At 38.7% G+C, this 23,798-nt stretch overlaps 2 protein-coding genes across 2 annotated transcripts in view; one reads left to right on the forward strand and one right to left on the reverse strand.

The window, feature by feature from the left end:
* LOC144660423 (uncharacterized) overlaps positions 1-23,798 on the reverse strand; it is a 131,978-nt gene that overhangs the window by 39,626 nt on the left and 68,554 nt on the right. The window contains 14 exon segments of the mRNA XM_078521038.1: positions 518-640; positions 1,241-1,363; positions 1,607-1,729; positions 2,629-2,751; positions 3,038-3,151; positions 3,568-3,690; positions 4,446-4,571; positions 5,159-5,281; positions 19,234-19,356; positions 20,569-20,691; positions 21,322-21,453; positions 21,588-21,704; positions 21,786-21,911; positions 23,429-23,554. Coding sequence (XP_078377164.1) covers positions 518-640; positions 1,241-1,363; positions 1,607-1,729; positions 2,629-2,751; positions 3,038-3,151; positions 3,568-3,690; positions 4,446-4,571; positions 5,159-5,281; positions 19,234-19,356; positions 20,569-20,691; positions 21,322-21,453; positions 21,588-21,704; positions 21,786-21,911; positions 23,429-23,554 — 1,725 coding nt within the window.
* Positions 17,243-19,377, forward strand: LOC144660494 (QRFP-like peptide receptor). Its single transcript, XM_078521144.1, has one exon. The coding sequence runs from the start codon at positions 17,340-17,342 to the stop codon at positions 18,396-18,398; it is 1,059 nt and encodes a 352-aa protein (XP_078377270.1). The 5' UTR covers positions 17,243-17,339; the 3' UTR covers positions 18,399-19,377.

Here is a 23,798-nt window from a genome sequence, read left to right on the forward strand (position 1 = left end):
ATATTTATATTTTCATTATAGGCTTTTTCCGATATGGTAAAATTTTGACTTGGCTCCGAGGCTTGGGGAAAAAAACAAAAGATATCACGTCGAGGTACAGAGATGAATAAATCATTTATTTTGTTTTATTCCCCCAAGCCTCGAAGCCAAGTTAGAATATTAATATATCGGCATTGGCTTATTAAGGATCCTCAGATATGCCAAATCAAGCTCTTCAACTTGACCTTGTAAGCTTGACGTTTGAATCAGATAGTAACAGAATTCCATCTGATATTTAAAACCTACACAAGCGATAAAATGGCCAAATAAATATGCACGTCTATCATTTCGTTAGGTGGTATGGACAAATCGTGGGCGCCTGGAGGGAAATAACACCCGTATTCGACCTTTAAAACTTTTGGCAATAAGTGTTTTTTCAAGAAATTTGGCAAAGGGTTTCGTTGATCACATTAAAGGTAGGCATTAAAAAAACAAAGGCCAAAATAAAAATAAAAAACCAACAAGTTACTGATTTTACCTGTACAGTTCTTTCCGTCCCCTGTAAAACCAGGTTTACACGAGCAGGTGTATGAGCCTTCGGTGTTCGCACAATCCGCATTAACATTACAGTCTGATGTCCCAGTAATGCACTCATCAAGGTCTGTATGAGGAGGAAAAAAAAAAAAATCAGGGGTATCAATACCACTTTGAATTCACTTGTTATCCGGACGTACCTTTTTGAGCAATTCAAAATAAATGCGTCTTGCTTCACTTAAGGTTCGTGAAGTTTACTGAGAGGCATGTTGAGCAAAAAAAAACCGCTATTGTTCTCCGTTCTTTTGCCAGGTAAAGGCGTAAAGTATCAAAATTTTGGAAATTATGAGACGGATTCATGCTATAAAAAGCAGCTCAACAAGGGAGCAAGTTGTATCATAACATAACATATTTATATACATTTCGCCGATAAAAGGTTAAAAATAAAACTTAAGGTAAAAGCTGTTAAAATTGATGCTAAACGTTTTCGATCTGTTCGATCATCATCAGAGTGATCATCATCATCATCATTACCTTAAGTTTTATTTATAACATATTTAATCTTGTGACTGTTCAAGTTTGGAACATGCATGCCCGTTTTAAGCATTTTTCTGAAGGAAGTAACAAAGAAGCGAATGAATAATTGAAAAAAAGAATGGACGGTTAATTAATCAATCAATTTATTTATCAATTATTAAATTCATTTATTCATTAATTTTTGGCCAACCTGTACAAGTTGTTCCATTTCCTGTAAATCCAAGTTTGCAAATGCAGTTATAGGAGCCTTCGCTGTTGACGCAGTCTGAGTTAACATCGCAGTCAGAGTCTCCAGTCGCACACTCGTCAACATCTTCAATGGAATGGAGAAACAAAAAGCATAAGCCTGAACTCTACGTATAGGGCACATAAAAAACTCTCAAGAGTTTCAACAGGTTGTGCAAACTCAAAGCAGCGGTTTTCAAGCTCTTATACAAAATAGAAGCGAGCAAAGCAACGGCGTTAACATGGCTTATGGAAAACACGATGCATACCGCTTTTTATGCGCGTTATATATTTACGTTTACTTTGTAGCTGTTGATATCACGCATCATACCTTTGCAAGTTGTCCCGTTTCCAGAATAGCCGTCTTTACAAGTGCAGTTAAAAGAACCTTCAATGTTTGAACAGTCAGCATTGATGTCACAATCGGTCACCTCCGCTGCACACTCGTCAATATCTATAGTGAAATCAAATGATAACTTAAACTTGCTAACAACTTAGAGCATCATTGGAATCTCTAATCACACCACTGTGCTTTACATGTGATGACAGATGCTTGTCATCACTGAATTTTTATCCCACTAGGGCATTGCTTTTTTTTACTACTCTTTATTTAGAGTGGACAGGACAGCGTTCTGCAGCTGTGGTGTTAGCAGATTTTAGTATGGCGGCATTGTAGGATTCTGGCACTGAAACAAAGTTCTGTCTTGGATTTTATCCGTAGTTGTGCCTCCTCGTGTGCCTGCTGTACAACAAGTTGCATTACTAGACTATTACTACGGCTTCACTTTGTTTATTACAATATATCTGTAATTTTATTTTCCCGCATCGTCTAAACGTCGGGTGTAGATGTTACCTTCTATCCCGAAGTGGCATGCGACTCATTTGCTGGTTCAACCATTGAGAGCGAGATGAGCTGCTGACACCCTTATTTTATCCATTTACTACCCAAACCATGTAGTTTCTTTTACATTATCTTTACAAGTAAGTGGTTCGATGTGTTAACACATAACAAACAAATAAACAAACAAACAACACTGACGAAGGGCAAAGAAACAAACACAAACAAACGAAAAACCAGTAAGAACAACATAACATTTATAAGCCTTGACACTGCTTGGCCAGGCAGTTTTAAATTGTCCGTTTGTATTGATATTTTGAGGCTGCCCTCTGTTAGCTAAGAAATACCCGTAATTGTAATTAAAGCTGATCTCGTGCCGTTGGAGAAGCGTTGCCTGACTAGTCAAATGAGGACTGCGCGTGAAACTAGTGCTGTCCTTAAGAGTTTATGTCACCAGCAAGAACAACTTGGGACTTTTTCGTGGATTAATGTCGTTTTACTGATAGTTTACCAACCTATGCAAGTTGTCCTGTTCCCAGTAAACCCAGATTTGCAAGTGCAGTCATATGAGCCTTCAGTGTTTATACACTCCGCATTGTCGTCGCAGTCAGCTGTTTCAGCCTCACATTCGTTGATGTCTAAGTTGAAATAGAAAGTAACACTTTAAACAGTAGCAAGATGGCAAGTCAAGTAATGCGTGTCTCGCGCAATCAGTAGGCAGGGAGCTAGTCCAGCATGCGTTACTTTTTTGCATGGTCCCACTGACAACCAGTTACTGCGACATAGCCTCTCTGTTGAAATATCTTATTACAGTCAGTCGGTCGGTCGGTCGGTCGGTCGGTCGGTCGGTCGGTCGGTCGGTCGATCATCAGTTGGTCAAGCCACTTACGAGATTGCCCCTTAAAAATTGTATTCGCATAATACCTAGACAAAGATTTCCAAGGCGTGCAAATCCGGATCTACAGGTACACTGATACTTTCCATCAACTTCTAAACATTCCTCAGTATCAGAGCAAGGCCGGTCACAAACACCTATAACTGAAAAAGAAAAAGAAACAATTGATAACATTAACAAGTCTTATTCTAACGTACTTTTACATGGAAATGTGCTTGACGAAAAGAGTAATTTCTGACGATTCAGAGACATGGGGACGAATTAGTCAAAAATTAATACTCAGACGGCACGATATTGAGGCCACGTGTTGTCACGTTCATTGACTATTCAAGCGTTTACTAGGTGTTTTTTTTTTTTCAATCTAAGTCAGTCAGTCTCCGTGTTCTCTCCTTTTTCGCCTAAGTTTTTATTTTTATTTTGATAGATTGTCAAATGATTATTCAATATTGAACCCTTGTGCCGCCGCATTTGATAAGGCAAAGTTCTTTTATGTTGAACCCCTTACTATACTACATATAGTACTTCCGGAATACGTAAATGCTAAGATTATGCTACAAACCGATGCAAGTCGTTCCATTTCCGGTAAATCCAGGATTGCAAGTACAGCTAAAGGAGCCCTCGGTGTTGGTGCAATACGCGTTGTCATCACAGTCAGTAATACCAGCAGCGCATTCGTCCAAATCTGTAAAGCAGGACACTGATTAACCCTGAGATAGGAATTACTGGTTTGGATTGCTAGTTATAACATGGATTTCAATTATATACTATGTAGTCAATATAGAAGTAAAATATGCCAGAAAAGAATAAAGGCAGCTAAGATTGCGGGAGATTGAGGCAGGTCACGAACGACGAGTTGAAAATTTAGGCTAAAATTTTTCAAAAAGCATCAATTGTGGGGTTACTCCTAGCTGCTTTTCAAAGCAGATACATTAAAATGTGACTGCCTTAGACTCCCTGTGTTAAAAAAGGTGAACTTAGTAGTCAGGGTAGGCCAGGGGGTTCAGTGTTTTTTTTTTGGAAGACATGTACCCAGTAAAACAAAATTTCCCCTCAAATTCATGCAAAATACCAAAATTTGGAAAACACGGTATACTTTGTACCCATAAAAGGCCCAATTTTAGCTCATAAAAATACTGTATACCTATTTAAAATTCCTCGTATACCGTATACCTAAAAAAACCCTGGCCGAAACTGAGTAGCACGACGGGGTAACTGAAGTGAAATTTTCTATTTAAAAATCATCGTTAAAGATTCCAGAGTTAAATTCCTTCTCATTCACCAATCAAAATGGCAAAAGCAACGTGCCATCCACTAAGCTTATCAGGTTGGAGCCAAAAAAGGTCTTGTTAATAAGCAAAGTCTGTGACGAAACTCGTAAAATTTGTCAGTTATCGTCTACGGACGTTAACCGGACTAAAAATGTTCTAGATAACAGACCTGTACAATCTCCATCTTCGCTTTGTTGGTAACCTTCAGTGCATCTACAGCTGTAGGATCCGTCGGTATTTAGACAGTCCGAGTTGGCAGGACAACTGGCCGAGCCGTCTTCACACTCGTTACGATCTGAAAAGGAAACGACCGAATGTATATGTTGGGGTTTAATTTCAACCTTGGTACACATTGGAATCTTCTTTTTTTCTGGTGTGTGGTAATAAAATACATTAAGATAAAGAATACAAAACAAAGGAAAGTAACGAATTGTATCAATGGTATAAGTTAACCACAGCATATTTATAGAATGAAACGAACCACAACTAACTCTGAACCAAGGAAAATCGAGGCTTGGGCAGTTTGCAAGAGTTGATAAGTTTTTAAAAAAATAGGATATAAACAGGACCAATATTAAAGGAACACCCACGGACAACGCATGACAAGTTTTTTTAAGTTTGTCATTCGTGATCTGTCTTAATCTTTGTCAGTCGAAACCCTTGGTTATATTTGAGTTCTTATTACTCCTTTATTGTTTTTCTACGCTAGAAAATCATTATTTTGAGGTTTCCTTTAATTTGAAGGAAATTAGAAAAATGACTCAAAATACCAATACATTGATCCTTTAAAAATAGCTGAAGAGATCTTTTGCTGATATAATGTGCCCTCTCATGTTTGGCTACTGACTATGTGTTTCGTTACATCACACAAATTAAACGCACCTGCACAAGTTTTTCCATCGCCTTCATAACCTCTGATGCATCGACACACGTACAACCCAACTGTGTTAGAACAAAGGGCGTTCACGTGACACTTGGCCTCTCCTGTGGTACACTCGTCAACATCTGTTGCGAGAAGAAGAAAGCCGTTAACAACAGAAAGTTAAAAAGTTTCAAAGGCAAATAGGGCGGGTGGGCCGAAGGCGTTAGGGATGAATGCTAAAGTCAAAGCCGTTTAGGTAAAGTTAGAGCATAGCAAGCAGAGCCGCGCAATCAAATTCAGTATACGTAGGCGTGCTCAAAATCTCGATGGTGCACGCTAATGACGTAATCTCACTGAGTAAAGCTCATACGCTGTGTTTTGCGAAAGCGATGACATATTATCTTCGGAATATGAAAAGTGAATCCTTTCAATATTTTTCCAAGGATACGAGCCACAAGGTAAGCTGTTTTTTATTACGAGACGGAGAGCGAAAGAGAAAATAAATTTGATTTTGCCGTCAAAGTTTTTGTGTGCTTTTCTTCATTCAAACAACAATATAACAACTTACGTGGGAGTCTCGAAGGACGAAAATCATTTTTTACGGCCCTAACGTGGAAGAATGGGCCAACCATGAATGACAACAGCTCGATGGCACTAAAAACTAGCTGCCTAAAAAAAGTTTTCGCGTTTTAAGTGGCTGTCCAGCTAACAGCGGTCTGGCGACTTTCGGGTCGCGAGTAAACCTTCCCTTTATTTTTTGTGACTGAAAAGGACTTAATGTGAAATGATTAAAATCGATCTAATTTTTTCCAGAAACTTTTTCTGTGCTTCGCTACAGGACAAAATGTATTTTACTATTTGAGAGCGTTTTTCAGGGTTATTCGATGGCGGAAATTCGGCGATTTTAAAAGCCGCGTTTCTTCGAAACGGATAAATATCGCTAAATTTTAAATAGTACATTACATTAAGCCGCATTTACCTTGTCTTATCAAGGAATATCGAATTATTTGATGAAAAATTAAATTAACTTAATTAAATCAAAGACAACGCGGTTTGCGGTATGTTTTCTCGCATGACAGATTCCTCAAAAGTAAAAGCTAAAATCTCCAAAGCGGTACAAAAATCACAGGTAAAATGCACTTCACAGCAAAGATCTAACCCTATTCTAATAGAAAATAAATTAAAAGGTCCGGGTATCGTTCTACTTTGGACGCGAACAAACGTTTTTAAGAGCTAATTTTGGCAATATTTACATTAGATTGCTCGTTTGACGGTTTATGCCCAGCGCATGTGATTAGATAGAAATATTTTATCCAGCAGCTCAGAGTCTTGCTGTACATCCTCGAAAAACGAGTACTTTTGGTTTTTATGGCCGTTTTAGTTTGTATAAATAAAAACGGCTGAAATGCCATAAATAGGAATCGTTCGTCCGCTCGCACAATATGCAAATTTTCTCATTTCCAACAGGTTGTCGATTTCAGCAAAGTCAAAATTATCTCAAAGATTAAAACTCTTACTTCTAAACATTAGTCATTCTTGAGTTTTGACACAGGCAACTGGAGGATCGTAAAAAGACAGATTTAACTTTGTTTTTTTTATTAATAAGTTCTCTTCCCAATGTAATGATTCATTTGCAATGTTGATGTTTTGTTGTCACGCAATTTACCCGAGAGTGCGAGACATGGCGTCTTCAACGACATGTTTCATGTCGGCGAAGAATGAAATTGGATGTGGGGAATTTAAAGGAGAGAGCAATTTGGTGCCTCTAAGTGAATGCAAAAGTGATATTACGGCTCACCTGAGGAGATATCATTTAACAAAAGAAGACATTTCAGAAAGCGAACTTATTTTACTACGGGCTGGCTATTTTTAGTAAAACTGCCCAACAAGTTGAAAATATGTTTGTGTGCCCAAGACATCGCGCGAACCTTGGCGCGGGCAAAGACTGGAGAAATCAAACTGGCCGCACAGCATGCCATTATCCCGATCACTAGGGTAAGCAGAAAAGTGTTAAAAGTGACAGAGTCGTGACTGTGAAAATTGCTCGAGAAGTGATGGAAGTTTTTGACGTTGCTATTCCTGTTGGATCACGTAAGTTATAGCAAGAAACAACATTTTGTCCATTCTTTTTTCTGTCTTCTCTAATGACATTCACACAATTCTGGGATAATATAGTTCAAATCACGCATCATTGTCTTATTTAACCAAATTCTATATAAAGGATTAAGGAAGTTTTATGCGTTTTGAAAATTACCTGCGCTTAATTAACTCAGTGTATTTGGCACTTTTCAATGTTTTCGATTTTGCGTCGGTTTTTGTTCATTCTTTTTATAGCTCAAACCGGACTATAGTTTCAGTTTATCATGCACCTACCTCATCCAACTACAATGTTTATAGTTAACATGTAGCTGGGAGGGAAGTATTGCCCGTTTTTTTGCATTTTCCCATAGAGAAATGCTATCTGTTGCCAAAATTAAAACTCTCTTAATTTAATTTACCAAACTTTTAACTCCATTTGATTTCTTTTGTTTTTCTTTTTTTGTACCCTTGAACCAAGCTGGAAACAATAAATGGACTGGAATTCTCTGTGATAAAATTTAAAACAAAAGATTTTCAAAGCCCATGTTTTCATTCAACTGAAAAAAGAACAACTAATTAAATTATCAAACGGTCACGAAACTGGAGAAATCAATTCAACTGGAATCATTCTGTCCGTTAAATTCGTTCTGACAACCCAGCATCAATTTAAAATTACCCATTATTATTAACAAATAAGATAAGCTCTGTATTCTACAAAACCCGAAACCTTTCCTGTGATCGATAAAAAGCCGAGAAGGTCGGTGCCGGGGCCGAGGTCGGGTTGGGGTCGTGCACTCCATACACTGTTATTACATTTTCCTCTTTTTTTTTTAATTGTTTTTTCTTTTTTTCTTAAAATACTTTATATTGTTTGTAATTTGAGAAGAACCAGAATTTCGGAAATCATTTAACTTGAGAAAAATAAAGAAAAAGAAAACTAGGTAAAAATACATGTGAAAAAAATTTAAATATAACTGGCCCCTACCCAGGCCCATGCCCCGGTTAGAGTGGACCTTCTTACCGACACGCCTATTTTTCACCGATAAGGCGTTGCACGTGCACTTCTCCCATTCTTCCGCAGGTCCGTTTGTATGTTTAATAGATCAGTCAAAAACGTTCTACAACATGCTTCTGTTTCAGCCTTGTGCAACAGCTGCCGAAAGAGTCACAAGGAAAGAGTAAAAAACGAGTGGAAATGGCTGTATGAGGGGGTGGTTGAAAAACCAGCTGAAGAAGGGGATCTGCTTTTGCAAGAAGAAGTATCATTTCTGAATGATAAACGTCGGGACAAAGAGGTCGAGGATATTTTCAACAACGTGGGTGTAATGCATCCTATGATGTACGATGGCTATGATATATGCGAGCAGACCAAACAAGAAGGGCTCTCAAAATTCAATGTGAAAACACTGAAAGCCATCTGCGATCATTTTGAACTGCCATTCAAATCTAAAGATACAAAGGCTACCCTTGTAAACAAAATCACAGACATGGTGAAAGAATGCAGCTGCTGCCGCGCAACCACTGAATAGCCAGGGTGCGACAAAAGGGCTGCGAAAAAGCTCCATCGCATTGCCGGGCGGGGGTTGTCCAGAACTTTGATCTTATAACTTTATGGCCGGGGAGGATGTTCTCGGAAATTTTAGTGGGCATTTCACGTCCTTTGAGTATGTTTGGACAAAGTTTCCAAGCACCAGTCGAATAAATCGCAATTTATAACTTGACAAGAACCTTGGAAAGTATGTGCCCTGTAAGCTTTGTTTACCGATAGTTGTAAATGAGCAAAGGGGAAAAGTTGTGCACGCGGTCATGTTCTCATTTGGAGTCGTTGTTAAAGATAACAGTTTATTAAATTTGATGTTTTAACAATAAGAGAAAAAAAAGTTACAAAATGCATAAACCAGGAGCAAGGTGGAATTATTGTGTAAAACGCATGTCACGAAAACAGCAGTAGGATCGTTTTTTGAGTCTAATGCTTGCGTGCGCTTTGCGCATGCGCATTAGACTCTTTGTTATATGAAAAAAGCTGTTAGCAATCCCAAGGGAATGGTTCGGGATCGATAATCGTTCGCTGTAATGTAGAAAACAATGATCAGCTGCAAGAACGGACTCCGTACGGACACGCACGATTAGTTTCAATTAAAAACAGCCAATCAGCGACACGTGTTCCCACGCATAATTAAAAGTTCTTTCTCAAGTCACGATTATTCAACACTTGAACAGGACGTAATAATTTTCCAGTTAAGACATTTGTAAGCTTTTTGTGAAAATAAATCTTCGTTTTCAGTTCAGTTAAGCACTTGTGTTTTCGTCTTGCTTAAAAAGCAAGACGTCTTTGAGAAAAAATATTTCGACGGCGACTCGCGTTTATTTACACAATGCGACCAAATATTTATTTTGTTTTAAAAAATAGAAAACTTTACCTCGTATTTTGTATCTAAGTCATTCGAATTTTGACCAATTTTTTCTTTACAGTGCAAACAAAAACCTTCAAAAATAAAAGATGTACATGGATAAATGTAAATCAAGTTACGCGACTAAATCAAAATGCGTTTGTTTGGCCGCTTTGCAGTATTACACTGTCCCGGCCTTTGCCATACACTGAAATCGAATTTCATGCTTTTACGACTCTCAGAGATCTTAAGTTCTTCTTACAGCTAGAAAAATCATAAAATGGTTACATTGATATGGAAGTGATGATTCGCGAAATTTGTACATCATGATAAACAGTCTTCGCTCCTGTGTATGGTAGCTCGATAATAATTGCCTAGTTTCCAGCGTTCAAAAGGTCATCATTATATTGACGTGAGCATTTACACCCGTTTTTAGGAAAATCTGTCACTAAGTGCTTACAGTACAATGGAGTAACAGTCACTATTTCAAGTGCTTTTATTCCAAAATCTGTTTCAAGAGTCATCATAAAAATGGTGAAAAATCTGAAAGAAAACGATGTGAAGTTCTTCAACCCTTGTTGTAATGAACATGCTTTTTGTAAATCGTCACGCAATCTTGTCCAAATGTTTAATCGTTTCTGCTTTTACGGACAATACGGAAGAAGTAACATCAACTCCTGTTCATACTTTAAATTTTGTGAAGCATATAACATTTATGACTGTTTCGTTTTCATCCATAATCATCCACGATGCCCCTAGCTTGCTATAAGCATTTTAAATTAAACTCCCGAACACAAACCTCTAACCAATTTTAACCGGCTTACGAAAACCGCGCAATCTGTATCACTATGCCATACGGCATTAGACTCATGTCACCCTTGGTGACCTATTTTTGTGATTGTAGGTGAGCTCAAGTACCGAGTAATTTCTGTTAATTAATTAGTTTTAGCTACAAGTAGTGTGTTGTTTGCCATGTTCATACGGGTGGACCATAACATTACTGTTGAAACGGAGAGGGAGTTGCATGAATTTGATATTTGATGTAAAATTCATTTCTTGATATTTTTCTTTATCGTTTCTTCCCTGGAGGATTTTTTAAATCTCCGGCCCTTGCACGGTAACTTTTTCTAAGAGCTCGATATTTGTTCCAAAAATCGAAAGCGCATCTGGATATTTATTTGGGTATTTGTCCACTTTCCCTCCCCTCCCCCCACTTCCCTCCGCAACACTTATCAACGGTCCACCCGTTACTAAGAGAAAGCCATTGATATACGGATTGTCAATGATGTTTTCACGGGTAATGCGAGATTAATTTAAATACTTGATTAAGTTCGTCCAGGTGATGCGATAAGGTTGGACTATAATTGAGTAGGGAAGAGCTTTATCGTTTTTGCGATGTAAACAAACAAAGCTGAAATCGACAGCCCGCTGTAAATAAGATAGATCAAGAATTTTTGGCTTTTTTTCGCTTAAGTGTTTTGTTTAGAAACTGACAAAGGCTTAGAAGAAAACATGCTTGTTATTCTAAAGAGGCATAAAATGAATCTGAGATGTTAAGAAATAAATCTATTCAGTCATACAGTTTGCGTTGGACATAACGTGTCACCGTCGAACGAGTATAAATATTGACCAAGAAGCTCCTAATTAACCACTTGTTCGCGTGCAAAGCAAAATGATACCTTCACCTTTGAGTTTGTTTTATGTCAGAATAAGGTAAAGGCCTCCAGTTGCCGAGTGTCTAAACTCAAGAAGGACAACGTTTGAGAAAAAGTAAGTTTTAATCTTTGAGATAATTTTGACTTTGCTGAAATCGACAACCTGTTGGAAATGAGCAAAATTTGCATATTGTGCGAGCGGACGAACGATTCCTATTTATGGCATTTCAGCCGTTTTTATTTATACAAACTAAAACGGCCATAAAAACCAAAAGTACTCGTTTTTCGAGGATGTACAGCAAGACTCTGAGCTGCTGGATAAAATATTTCTATCTAATCACATGCGCTGGGCATAAACCGTCAAACGAGCAATCTCATGTAAATATTGCCAAAATTAGCTCTTAAAAACGTTTGTTCGCGTCCAAAGTAGAACGATACCCGGACCTTTTAATTTATTTTCTATTAGAATAGGGTTAGATCTTTGCTGTGAAGTGCATTTTACCTGTGATTTTTGTACCGCTTTGGAGATTTTAGCTTTTACTTTTGAGGAATCTGTCATGCGAGAAAACATACCGCAAACCGCGTTGTCTTTGATTTAATTAAGTTAATTTAATTTTTCATCAAATAATTCGATATTCCTTGATAAGACAAGGTAAATGCGGCTTAATGTAATGTACTATTTAAAATTTAGCGATATTTATCCGTTTCGAAGAAACGCGGCTTTTAAAATCGCCGAATTTCCGCCATCGAATAACCCTGAAAACGCTCTCAGATAGTAAAATACGTTTTGTCCTGTAGCGAAGGACAGAAAAAGTTTCTGGAAAAAATTAGATCGATTTTAATCATTTCACATTAAGTCCTTTTCAGTCACAAAAAATAAAGGGAAGGTTTACTCGCGACCCGAAAGTCGCCAGACCGCTGTTAGCTGGACAGCCACTTAAGCATTACACCAAAGCGTCTACGGCTCTGTTGTGATTTTGCCGCTCGGGAAAAATTTACTTCATCGGGTGCTTCATTTAACTACCGTTCAAAAATAAATGTTTTTTTACATCAATTACAAATAAAATCGGTCCACAAAAATACTTAAAACTACGCATGGAACCGAATTCTTTGACTCTTTTAACCCTTGGAATCTGTTCGGCTGTTCGAGGTTGTTTTGTCTTAATTTTCTTCCACTCGGGAGTAAACATTTGAATTTTTTAAAATTCAGCGAAAATAACCTCAGAATCAACAGCAGCATTTGCTGTTTTCTTCAATTTTTTTCCTTCGCTCTGTCACCGTATAAACTTAGTCAATTTATCAGCCATTTGACACAAACTGCTCCAATCGTGTAATAAAACTTGTACATGTGTAATTTATTGCTCGACCGCTAAGTTATTATGTTCTCACACTGCACACAATAAACATGCACAGTTTTTTTTCCAGCGGCCGGTTTTGATGCACAATTCCACCGGCAATGTTATAAAACAATTGGTTCATGCTTTTAGCTGTGCTCCATCGAGTTATGGAGCACTTGGGAAGTTTGGAGAGCATTCAAGAAGCTAGAGTTGCCCTCGGCTATCGCCTCGGGCAACTCTTACGCTTCTTTCGTGCTCTCCAAACTTCCCGCGTGCTCCATAACTCGATGGAGCACGCTAAAGCATGAACCAATTGTTAAAGCCTGGTTCTCATATGATCGTCCCGATCGTCTCTGTCGCTTCTGTCGCTTCAAAAAGTTTGCTTGCTCCAATCACCTCAGACTTTGCAAACGACAGAAGCGACAGAGACGATCGGGGCGATCATATGAGAACCAGCCTTAAATAGTGCACACTGCAGTTGATAGCCTGAGCATGGCGTAGAAAAATCGCTTCGTCAACATTTTTTTTCTCGCATGAGGTTTTAGCGCGGGTTTAAATCTACATTTCCACCGGCGATGTTATAAAACAATTGGCTCATTGTGCACTATCAATATTTGGTGCATTTGGGAAGTTTGGAGAGCACTCAAGAAGCTAGAGTTACTCTCGGCAATCGCCTCAAACAACTCTTACGCTTCATTCATGCTCTCCAAACATCTCGGGTGCGCCATAACTCGATAGTACACGCAAAAGTATGAACCATATACGAAATAAGCTTTCATTGCCTTTTAGAATATTCTGCAGACCCTTCCGATATTTTTCATTTAAAAGGGAAAATAAAGGTCATCGATCAGCCATCCGTAGTAGCCGATGAAGATTTGTGTGAGTTCTCGCGGCACAGCGAACGAAGAAAGCAATCAATTCGACATGGCCATGAAAAAGTAGTTGGTCGTGGTTTTGAAAGCAACATCAGGACCGTGTAACATGTTGCTTTGATAGCCTTTGTGGTGACCGTAATCTTCTTGGTGAAAGGAATACATTTTCGTCCAGTTTAATTTGACAGGTTAAATCTTCTAACGACCCGTTCATCCTGTTTACCCGCAGTAACAAAGTCTCACGTGAAAAGTATCGTCCACAATTCTCTTGTTAAAATAAATTACCTTCAGCCCAACCGACATTTTAAGTTGCGTTAAATTGATAAAAGTTATAAACAGAGGCGTCTGAAATTAACAGACGTCTATACATGGCAAGGTGCCCCTCCCCGCCATTCCTTTTGGAGGAATGGCGGGGTGTTTACTGAATATTTTTACTATTTGTTTTTGTTCGTGAGAATCGCCCTCATTATTAAAGGCTGGTTCTCATATGATCGAACCCCGATCGTCTCTGTCGCTTCTGTCTCTTGCAAAGTTTTTGAGGCGACAGAAGCGACAGAGACGATCGGGACGATCATATGAGAACCAGGCTTAAATGAGCTTGAAAATGTTATTTGAATTGGTAGGAAGTCGATGCTAAAAACCCACCTAGTGATCCAAAAGCTTTATGATAGTTCCAAATTATTGCTGACTGTTACCTGATCCGGTTTTAATGGCTTAATGGTGACCATTAACCACGGTGAAAGCTGATTCTACTTTCATTCAGGTCACGGAAGCTAAAAGTGAAGTTATACAAACCGGGGAGAGGGTGTAAAAAATATGGGATAAATGTAAATTTTGGAAGATAACTTAATTAAATATTGCATAGTTTCAAAACTTAGTAAAGGATGTTCTTTTGAAAATGAAAGCTTTTAACGCGAAAACTGTGAACCGCCACGTGTGATTGTTGTTCGCTGTCACAATTATGCAAATTTTCACCTGCCTTTGGCGACATAATCATAATTCGAGTTTTGGGTCGGGCCTCGTTTTGAATTTAGAACCTACTCTCTGAAGAGTGGACGTTTAAAAACGAAAATGATTTTTTTTTCTTAATAACAAAGAAAAGACAAACGATATTGAAATAAAGTAAGCACTTGTACATACACATATATACACGTATTAACTTAGTGTAACCACTGAGGCACATAATATAATTATGTTTATTAGTGAAAATGGCATCGTAATGTATAGAGTTTATGGTAAGGTGATTAACTTCAGTTTTATCAACAAATTGACGGTTAATAATAAGCTTGATCGTTCTTTTGGGTTTGACACTAAAGACCCCTTGTTTATTCCTTAGATCAATATTTTTTTGGAGGAGCCCCTAAGTTGTGATCTATTTGATACTCTTTCAGGTTCTTTAATTTATTTGTTTTGTCGGAGAAGACGGGCCGGAGAAACGTTTAGTAAGGGAGCACCAACAACAAACTCAACCCCTATGGACCTGATCAAACCGGGTGTGAAGCCTCCCACTGCGCCTCCCTGCTCTTAGAACCTTACTTAATAAGACACTCGTACACATCCTTTTCTTATCCTACTTTCTAGACATCACTAAGACTAATTTCAATGCAAATTTCCATCTGCATGGATACAAACGTTTTTAATAGTCGACTTCCGTGTCTGAAATGGGAAGAAAGCATAAATATCGTTATTTTCATTTCCTATGTTTTAGATAAGGTGGGAACAAATTAAATTGGTGAAAAATTAATTTCTCCTTATGAGGTGGACTCAAGCTAGTTATGTATTTCTAAATAATTTATATGCGATAGTTTTTTTAGCGCAGAGCTAAAACGTACTCAAACAAGTTTTTGCTGTTAGAAATTTCTTCGTCTACTATAAGCGTTTGTCTCTGTTCCTCCAAAAGTCAGGAAGGGAAAGAGTTCCGTCGAAGTACAGTCGAAGCTCGTTACGGACACTCCGTAGCGGACAGCTCATACGGCTGCCTTGTTTGAAACCCCGTTTTACTCCCAACACTCTGATACATTCTCGTAAGCGGACATCCCGAAGCGGCCGCGGACACCAGAGATTACGACTTTGACTTTCTTTGTTTAGCTCCCGAAGCGGACACCCAGAAAACCCTATAACAACCTCTGTATCTGCTACTTTACATCGCCGTCCACATGAGCAGAACCAACAGGCGTCACCCGTCCGGAACAAAACACCACTGAGCTAGGCAAGCCCCGAAGCGACCATCATCCCCCCCAGTGGCCGCACGAGAACCACCGAAGGGCCAGCCCGACGGACAATTTTCGCGTCCCGAGGGTGTCCGCTTACGAGAGCTTCGACTGTATACTTATCTTCATTATGTATATGCTCTTGTATGAATAAGCACATTTGAAAATGGCGCACAATAGCCTCTTTCGTCGATAAAAGAAGTTAAAAAGAAGCCCAATTCCGGCTTGAGTTTAATACATCCACATTGTAATAAATGTTAAGGATGTAAAAACCATGCACTTAACCGACCTTTTTATGTGCCAAGCTAAAGCTTTTTATGGTTAACTTGCCATGTTTGCATAACAATATGGTAAAGAGCCCCGGCAACTAAGGGCATAAGCTCCTTGAGGCACTTTAAAACTGTCTATGGACAAACACGGAGGATAACTGCTTATATTATATACATCTCCTGTTTTTAGTTTGCATTAAAGAGCGTAAAACGATCTCCCTGTGGGTTACTTGGACCAAAAAACATAATTGGAAGCAATATCGCAAGTTCGTTCAAAACTGCCCTGACGACCCCATTTTTTTTTTTCACAATATCTTGTTAGAAGCAAAACGGAATTACTAACTAATGGGGAGGTGTGAAAAATAATTTGTTTTATAATTAGTAGTCAATTTCGACATTTTTTTGATAGATCGTACATTTTCTTGTCTTGAGCTAGTTATGCCCTTAGAGATACTTATTGGTTTAAAATTTCATCACGTTTTTATATGTTTTTATCTTATGGATATTTGGTTCTTGGCTGTTGTTTTTCTTCAGAAGCGGTTCAGCTGCTAAATGTATGCTTGCAGAAATGGCCAATTATCGCCCTAAGTCGGCCGGATCAGTTTACAGAAAACAATTTTGGTAACAAAGAAGCTTTTTATCTAATTCAGTAAGAGTTTTTAAGCGTTCTTTTCTTCTAAGGTGGTTATTGTTCCCGTTTATTTTTCACCTCAAAAAGACGGATATTTGCACAACAATACAGTTAACAAAAGCCGTAAAACATGGTTGATTTTCTTTAGCCGTTCGGACAATTTCAGCACAAAACAGCTTTAAAACGGAGGCGGTATCAATACAACTCTTTGGCAATTAATGCAGTTCGCAAAAATTATTAAGCAATTGCTCTCTTAGTTATGTAAATCTTCTGTCATAATAACAGCAAAAAGCTCCTTTCAAAAGGTGTTTCTCTATAAACAACATAACTAAAACAATTGCAGTTTGTCTACATTTTAAAACTGTTCTGTTTTAACCAAAACAGTTGAAAAATGGTGAAATTTTGTAACTTATGCCCGAAATTGCCTCCCTTTCATGTACCCATTGTTATGTAGATATGAAATTGAAGCTTTCTGCAAACACCCATTACCAAGGGCTATACGTTTACCTGACAACAAGAAATTGAATTTAGTTATAATCATAAAACCTGTATCAATTTACTGCGTTTCTACCTTTGCTGGGCTGAAAGCAATTATAATTTAACAACGCAATCACTCAGTCTCCGCCTACTAGCCAGGTTAATTTATAACCGATAAAGTTGGTTATTTATTTTGACTTCCTGTAGCGCTAGAAGGTTTATTCTCTAGGTAAACCGATACACTTTCTCGCTGCAAATGCATTACATGTGCATGTGCATACATGATGAACGAGTCGTTTGGAAATACCGCCCTGCCTAACTTAACTGAAGCGGAATGTATTCCTTTCATCAAAGAGGATCCCATATCTACAAAAGCTATCAAAGCAACATGTTACACTGTCATTATGATAGTCTCACTTCTTGGAAACGCGGCGGTCATCGCCATCGTCGTGAAAAACAAGCACATGCGAACTACGACCAACTACTTAATAGCAAACATGGCAGTGTCGGATTTATTGCTCTCTTCATTTGCCGTGCCACGGGAACTGACACAAATCTTCATCGGCTACCAGGGATGGTTGATCCATGGTCCAGCTGGTGAAGCCCTTTGTAAAATTGTTTACTTCTGCCAAGAGATCTCAACCGCTGTCTCGATACAAAGTATTGTTGCCATCACATTGGATAGGTACACTGGAGTTGTTTCGCCCTTTCGCGAACCTATAATAACTCCAAAACGACGAAAATTTGTTATTGCACTGATATGGCTAATATCGATGGGTCTACATGGGATTTATTTTTACATGGCACGCCATCAGCGAGTGAGTGGAGTAAGCATTTGTTTCTTCAGCTTTGAGCCGGATTTCGACACCCTGCGGGCATTAAGAATCCACTTTGTGATATTATCATTTTTTCTGATCGCCATTCCTTTATCAATCGTTGCTGTTCTTTATTCACTAATACTCAGGGCTTTAAAAAGGCAAAAACCTTTCTGGAAAAAATGTTCGTCTTCACTGATGAAAAGCCGGAGAAAAGAGAACACTACGATCATCAAGAGAATTTTAGCCATCATGCTTTTGTTTGTCATTTGCATTTTGCCCCTAGACATCGTGGGCTTTTTATTCTTCTTTGTATGGTATAAGAAAATCCCTTGTGGTATGGACCATTTGAGCTTCGCAGCAAAGTTCATATTTTACTCCAACGCGTCACTCAACCCGTGCGTTTATTTTCTTTTAAATGACAAATATCGACAGGGTCTACGAAATATTCTGAAACGTCGTAATGAACGCTTCCTTCGTGTGGAAGAGATAAACAGCATCGAAATGAAGACATTTAACAATTAAGCGCCGATGTCGAAGTGAATTTGGTGAATATTTACCTTGAATTCGTCTCAGTTAATATTCATGAATCTTAACTGAATGGTACAGTGACATTCTGGGCATTCCGGTAAAAACGAAAGGAATACCACTGAAGGTATTCCATTTTTTTCCGAAAATGTTCCAGTGGAAGTGAGAAGGACCATTCCATTTGATTTTTCACCAGAACAAATGGTTTCGCTGATCAAATGGAAAGCGTTCAAGCTAATTAGAAATCGGTTGTTAATAGCCACCACCTTGGCGGCGATGACGTCACTTGCAAACCAAGAATACGCCTACTCACTGTTACCAAAGTGCGTTTTTGGCATAAAATTAAACTAACACCAATGTTTCGCAATAACAGTTGTGCTCCTGAAGCGTCAAAGCATACGCATCAATACTAAACGGTATTATGGGTAGTGGTTTTTTAAACGGTCGGTTGCTTGATCAAAGTACACATGAAGAAGACCACCTGTATTTTTGCAGAGTGGTGGATCCTGTCTGAGGAGTATAGTTTTTACCATTTCCCTAACTTATTATCTTAACTGTTTCTTAAAGGCCAGCTTTATGGGCCCGTACAATACACAAGCAGTGGTACGTCTGTGTCTAGTTTCGCAGGGACTTTTACTTTTTGCCTAACCTTACGTGGGGACCAGAGTTCATAGAGAACGTACTGTTGTTAGTTGTGTTAAATCAAAACCTAAATTGTGAAAAACGTGACGATCTTTGTTGTTGTTTGTTTTAGAGGGAGAATAGGGTAACGAGAAATTACGATGAAAGAAAGGATTGATCTTGTCTCGTTAAAGTACCTGACAAAAATTACCTTGACAGTTTCCTGCCTCTCCAATGTACCCAGGGGCACAGTTGCACGCGTATGATCCAATCGTGTTCACACACACTTCATTTGCAGCACAAGTGTCGTTGCTCTGCTTACATTCGTCGCGATCTGTTGAAAGATGAAGCAAACGTAAAAAGTTATATCGGCAGACTTTTTACATGCAATGCAATTAATCCTTCATAACGAAACATTTTATATTTAACTGCAACTACCAAAGGGCCGGTGTAACTGCGCTTGTAAATAACAGTTTCTCGTGACAAATTATGGCTCATTCCGGCGGCAAATTGCACCGTTAATTTGCAATATTAGGAAAATCTGTAAGAGCGTTTTAGAGTAAATCAAGAATGAAGTTTTTGGTATTTCCTTATAAATTCCTACAATCGGCAGTCGATATATTTTAACAAATTAAAGCAAAACGTCTTTCGCTTTTAGTTAATGGTCTTTGATGGTGTACATTGTAAGTATTTATATTTCAGTGAGAGTAACTGCGCTCAAATAATACGAAACAATTTAAAAGCGCCCATTTTATATTAAAACAGGTTTTTTCTGAAAATCTCATAGTTTACTTCAAAACGCCCTTACAGATTTTTCTAAAATTTTGTCAACAGTTAGTCAATCTACTAAACTTTAACATATCAAAAAATAAACACCAAGAGTCAATCTAGATTTCGAGAAAATCAAGCTTGTTTGAGAACAAAAGAAAACGTCAATCGTTGCTATGGTAACCTTTGTGACTGAGTGACGGGTAAAAAAATAAAATTTGGTCATATTTGATCATTATGGTGTATTTTGGCAAAAATCGAACATTGGCTTCCTAGATAATTTTAATTTTCAAAACAACCACCCTACGGCTAAAAAACTACATCGAGCCTCCTTAATACCAGTTTTGAACTTAATTTGCATAACAAATATTTCATCGCCCAGAATGCCGTGACACACCCGGGACTTTTGAAGCCTTTCCCAAGCGAATTATTTAAAGCTCATTAGAGAAAACAGTACATGATAACAAAGAAAGTCGGCCAAAAACGGTCAATACCGCTAGGGAATTCTACTTTTACGAAAAAACGGTTAAGTTTCCTCGTTACCATTCATCAAGCTATTGTAAAAACTTTGTCAATAAAGACAATGCGATCTCTTTTAGGTCTGTTACTGTTTGAGAAGTATTATATTTTTCGACCTCAAATGCAGCTATTTTGTAAGGTTAAGTTCAGATGTAGGTATGACAACCTCGGGATTCCTTTAAAGCTATCGCCCAGGGTAACATTAAACTATTATTTAAATATGGATGGTAGGTAGGTATGCAATGGCAAGATGAATTACCTACGCATGTCCTGCCATCACCCTCAAAACCCCGGATGCACCGACACACATAACTACCGGCGGTGTTGGAGCACAGTGCATTCTCATGACAAGAGTTTTCTCCATTTTCACATTCGTCGATGTCTACACAAAGACAAAGTAAATAGATGACCAAACGGTATGTAAACACAATTAGGACCGTCCCAAAGGTGCGCGCAATTTCTCAAAAGTTGCTCCAAAATCCAAAACGTTGCTCCAAAAGATCCAAAACGTTGCTTTTGAAGTTGAACATTCTTTCGATATATGCTAATTTCTCTTTGAAGGAAAGCTTTCTAAGTATTTTCATGCAAATTAACTGAATAGAAACATTTTAAGGCGAAAATCTGTTGAAATACAAAGATTTCTTTCACTAAGAACAATCGTGACGATGACAAGTTTTGCTGACGAGTTTGTAATGCTGAATGATCGGAAAGTTGAAGCATCTCCTGAACTTTCTCGGAAATCTTCGTCAAATTTCGTTAATCTTCGGAAAAGTTCGAAAAATGCTGGGAAACGTTCGCCTTCAAACAACACTCGGAATTCGAAAATCTTCTGTCTAGAAATTGCTTGAAAGTTGCTCAAGGAAAAAAAGTTGTACTAAGGATGAAAAGTTGCCCAAAAGTTGCCGTCTCTGGGACATCCCTAAAGAAAATATCGCTAGCACCATTTGTTTTAGCTGGGACGTCTATGTTTCTAGGTAAAGCAGCAAACAGATCCATGAAGAGGGTTCCCTACCAATACATGTTCTTCCGTCTCCTTCATACCCTCTACGGCAGCGGCACACATATGATCCTTCAGTGTTGGAACACAGAGCGTTGGGATCACAATCGTTAAGTTCGTCATTCTCGCACTCGTCAATGTCTACACCTAAAACAAAATTAACAAAAAAAGAGCTTTTAGAGCACCGTGCTTAGGGTTTGATTACATTTGTTACTTCAGTCCGCTTTGTAATAGAACATGACTTTCAAAGAAGATCTTTCATTAGTTCGCATTGCACTCACCCGTACAGTTGTATCCGTCTCCTTGGAAACCAGGATTACAGACACATACGGGACGTCCACCACGATCCTGACAACTGGCGTTTGGACCACAAGATGGAGAACAGCCTGAGATGACGGCTAAAGTGTTTCAATGGTAAATGATGAGTTTTTAGTAATATAAGGCAAGGCCAAACAAAAACAAATGCAATAAATATTTACCTGTGCAGTTTGTACCATCACCCTGATATCCCCTTTTACAGCGACAGACATAGGATCCTTCAGTGTTGGAACACAGTGCGTTGGGGTCACACTCGTTGGATTCAGAGTTTGTACATTCATCGATATCTGCAATTAAGGAAAAAAGGGAAACTGGAATAAAGAACGTTGGGGTGACAGTTTAACGACATGAGCCTGGACCTCACCTAACATTTTTTACAGCATGGTATTTTCCGCCTGGGACAGCCTGCGTGTCGTTTATTCGCGTCTCCGATTCAACGCACAAGGCGAAACATAAACATGCTGCTTTTTATCTCAATTGTAGATTTTTTTATTTGAAATCAATTTTACCAAACGATCAACTTTCAGGGCAGAATGATAGGATCATTTTTAAATACATTGTAGGGTATAAAGTCTGAGTTCAGGCCCAGTGGCCCATCAGGCCGGAGCTTATCCCGATTTCCGTAGCATTAAGTGAAAAGAAGTATTTATTTTTCCCCTAAATGGGATGTTATTTCATTCTAGGGTTGGCCCCAGCATTGAATGCGCTGGTAATGTTAAAAACGTATCTTTACACTTGCATGGGTGTAGAGAGGCACTGTGAAAGTTGAGTGTCTTGCCCAACGACGTGACGCAGTGCCGGATCCCGGCCGGAGCTCAAGCCCGGACCGCTCGATCCGGAGTCCAGTGCGCCAATTATTAGACCACCGCGACACCCAAACAGGGACGTATGTAGAAAGGCAAAATTACATACTAAGGGCCGAATCGCACTAGCGGACAAGTTTTAAATGTCATAACATTTTTTACAAAAACAAAATTGTCACGACAAGTCAGAGACATTTTGAAGAAAACAAAAGGTGTAATTATTAGTACAATAGCTCTGCACGTGCTTCTGCCATCCCTGTACATTTCTCAGCACGGCCGTCTTGGGCAAACATCAAATATGCAGCACAACGCGGTAAAAAAAATTAAAACAATTCGCATTTAAAGTACGCGTGTTCACATGCAGTAGAATAATGAGTCGTCTCAAGATAACTTTTTCTTTTCTCATTCTTACATTTGGCCGAAACACTTCACTTATAAATATGCTTTGCCTCTCGCGAAAAGATTTTGCGGCTGGATTATGATAGGGAGAGCCACATCACGGTGCATACTATCCCAACAACTTTCGAGTGCGTGTTGTTTTTCGGTGCAATTTGGGCCAAACACAATAGCCAATCAACAACGTATTGTTATCTGGCATTACGAGGGGCATGGGAATGCGACTTGTCATGAATTGTCCTGCCTTGAGGCAGGACTTCGGCCCCTTTGATGATTTGTCCGTTTTGACAAAATTTGCCCTTGTCCGACAAGTCGTTCGCACTTGTTTTTGCAATTGTTTGACAACATCTATCGCGCGTGCAACGCGGACCAATCATAAGACAACTGCTTCTTTGTTTTCCTGAAATGTTGGACAAGTTCTAGGTCTCAAAAAACGCACTCGCACTTGTTTTCTGTAACAAGTGACACGTTAATGATGAAATCTACCAATTGTTACAAAATTTGTCCGCTAGTGCGATTCGGCCCTAAGCCACTTTCGTAAACGATAGACAAATAACCTTGACAATTTCACAACGTCGATAAAACGCGTACGGCAAAATATTTACCTGTGCAGTTTCTACCATCACCCTGATACCCACTCAGACAGCGGCAAACATAAGATCCTTCAGTGTTGTTACACAGAGCGTTGGGATCACAATTATTTGTTTCGGAGGTGGCACATTCATCGATATCTGTCATTAAGAGCGATAAAAGCGTGTTTGTTACTTACTTTACTCTAATACGCAAAAGACATGATTTTTCCCTAGGACAACTTTTCCGTTGTTTGATAGGCCACTCTGTCTGGCAGCATTTTCAATCAGATAAGTAATTACTTCAACTTGTTTTCAATGGCAGATCACTGGATACATTCAGGTGTATGGTTGTCATGTGTTAAAGAAACGACGCTTATTCCAGTTTTATTCTATACTAGCAAGA

The sequence above is a fragment of the Oculina patagonica genome, chromosome 7 (genome assembly GCF_052425735.1).
Source record: "Oculina patagonica isolate OP01 chromosome 7, crgOcupat, whole genome shotgun sequence".
Taxonomy (NCBI): Eukaryota; Metazoa; Cnidaria; class Anthozoa; order Scleractinia; family Oculinidae; genus Oculina; species Oculina patagonica.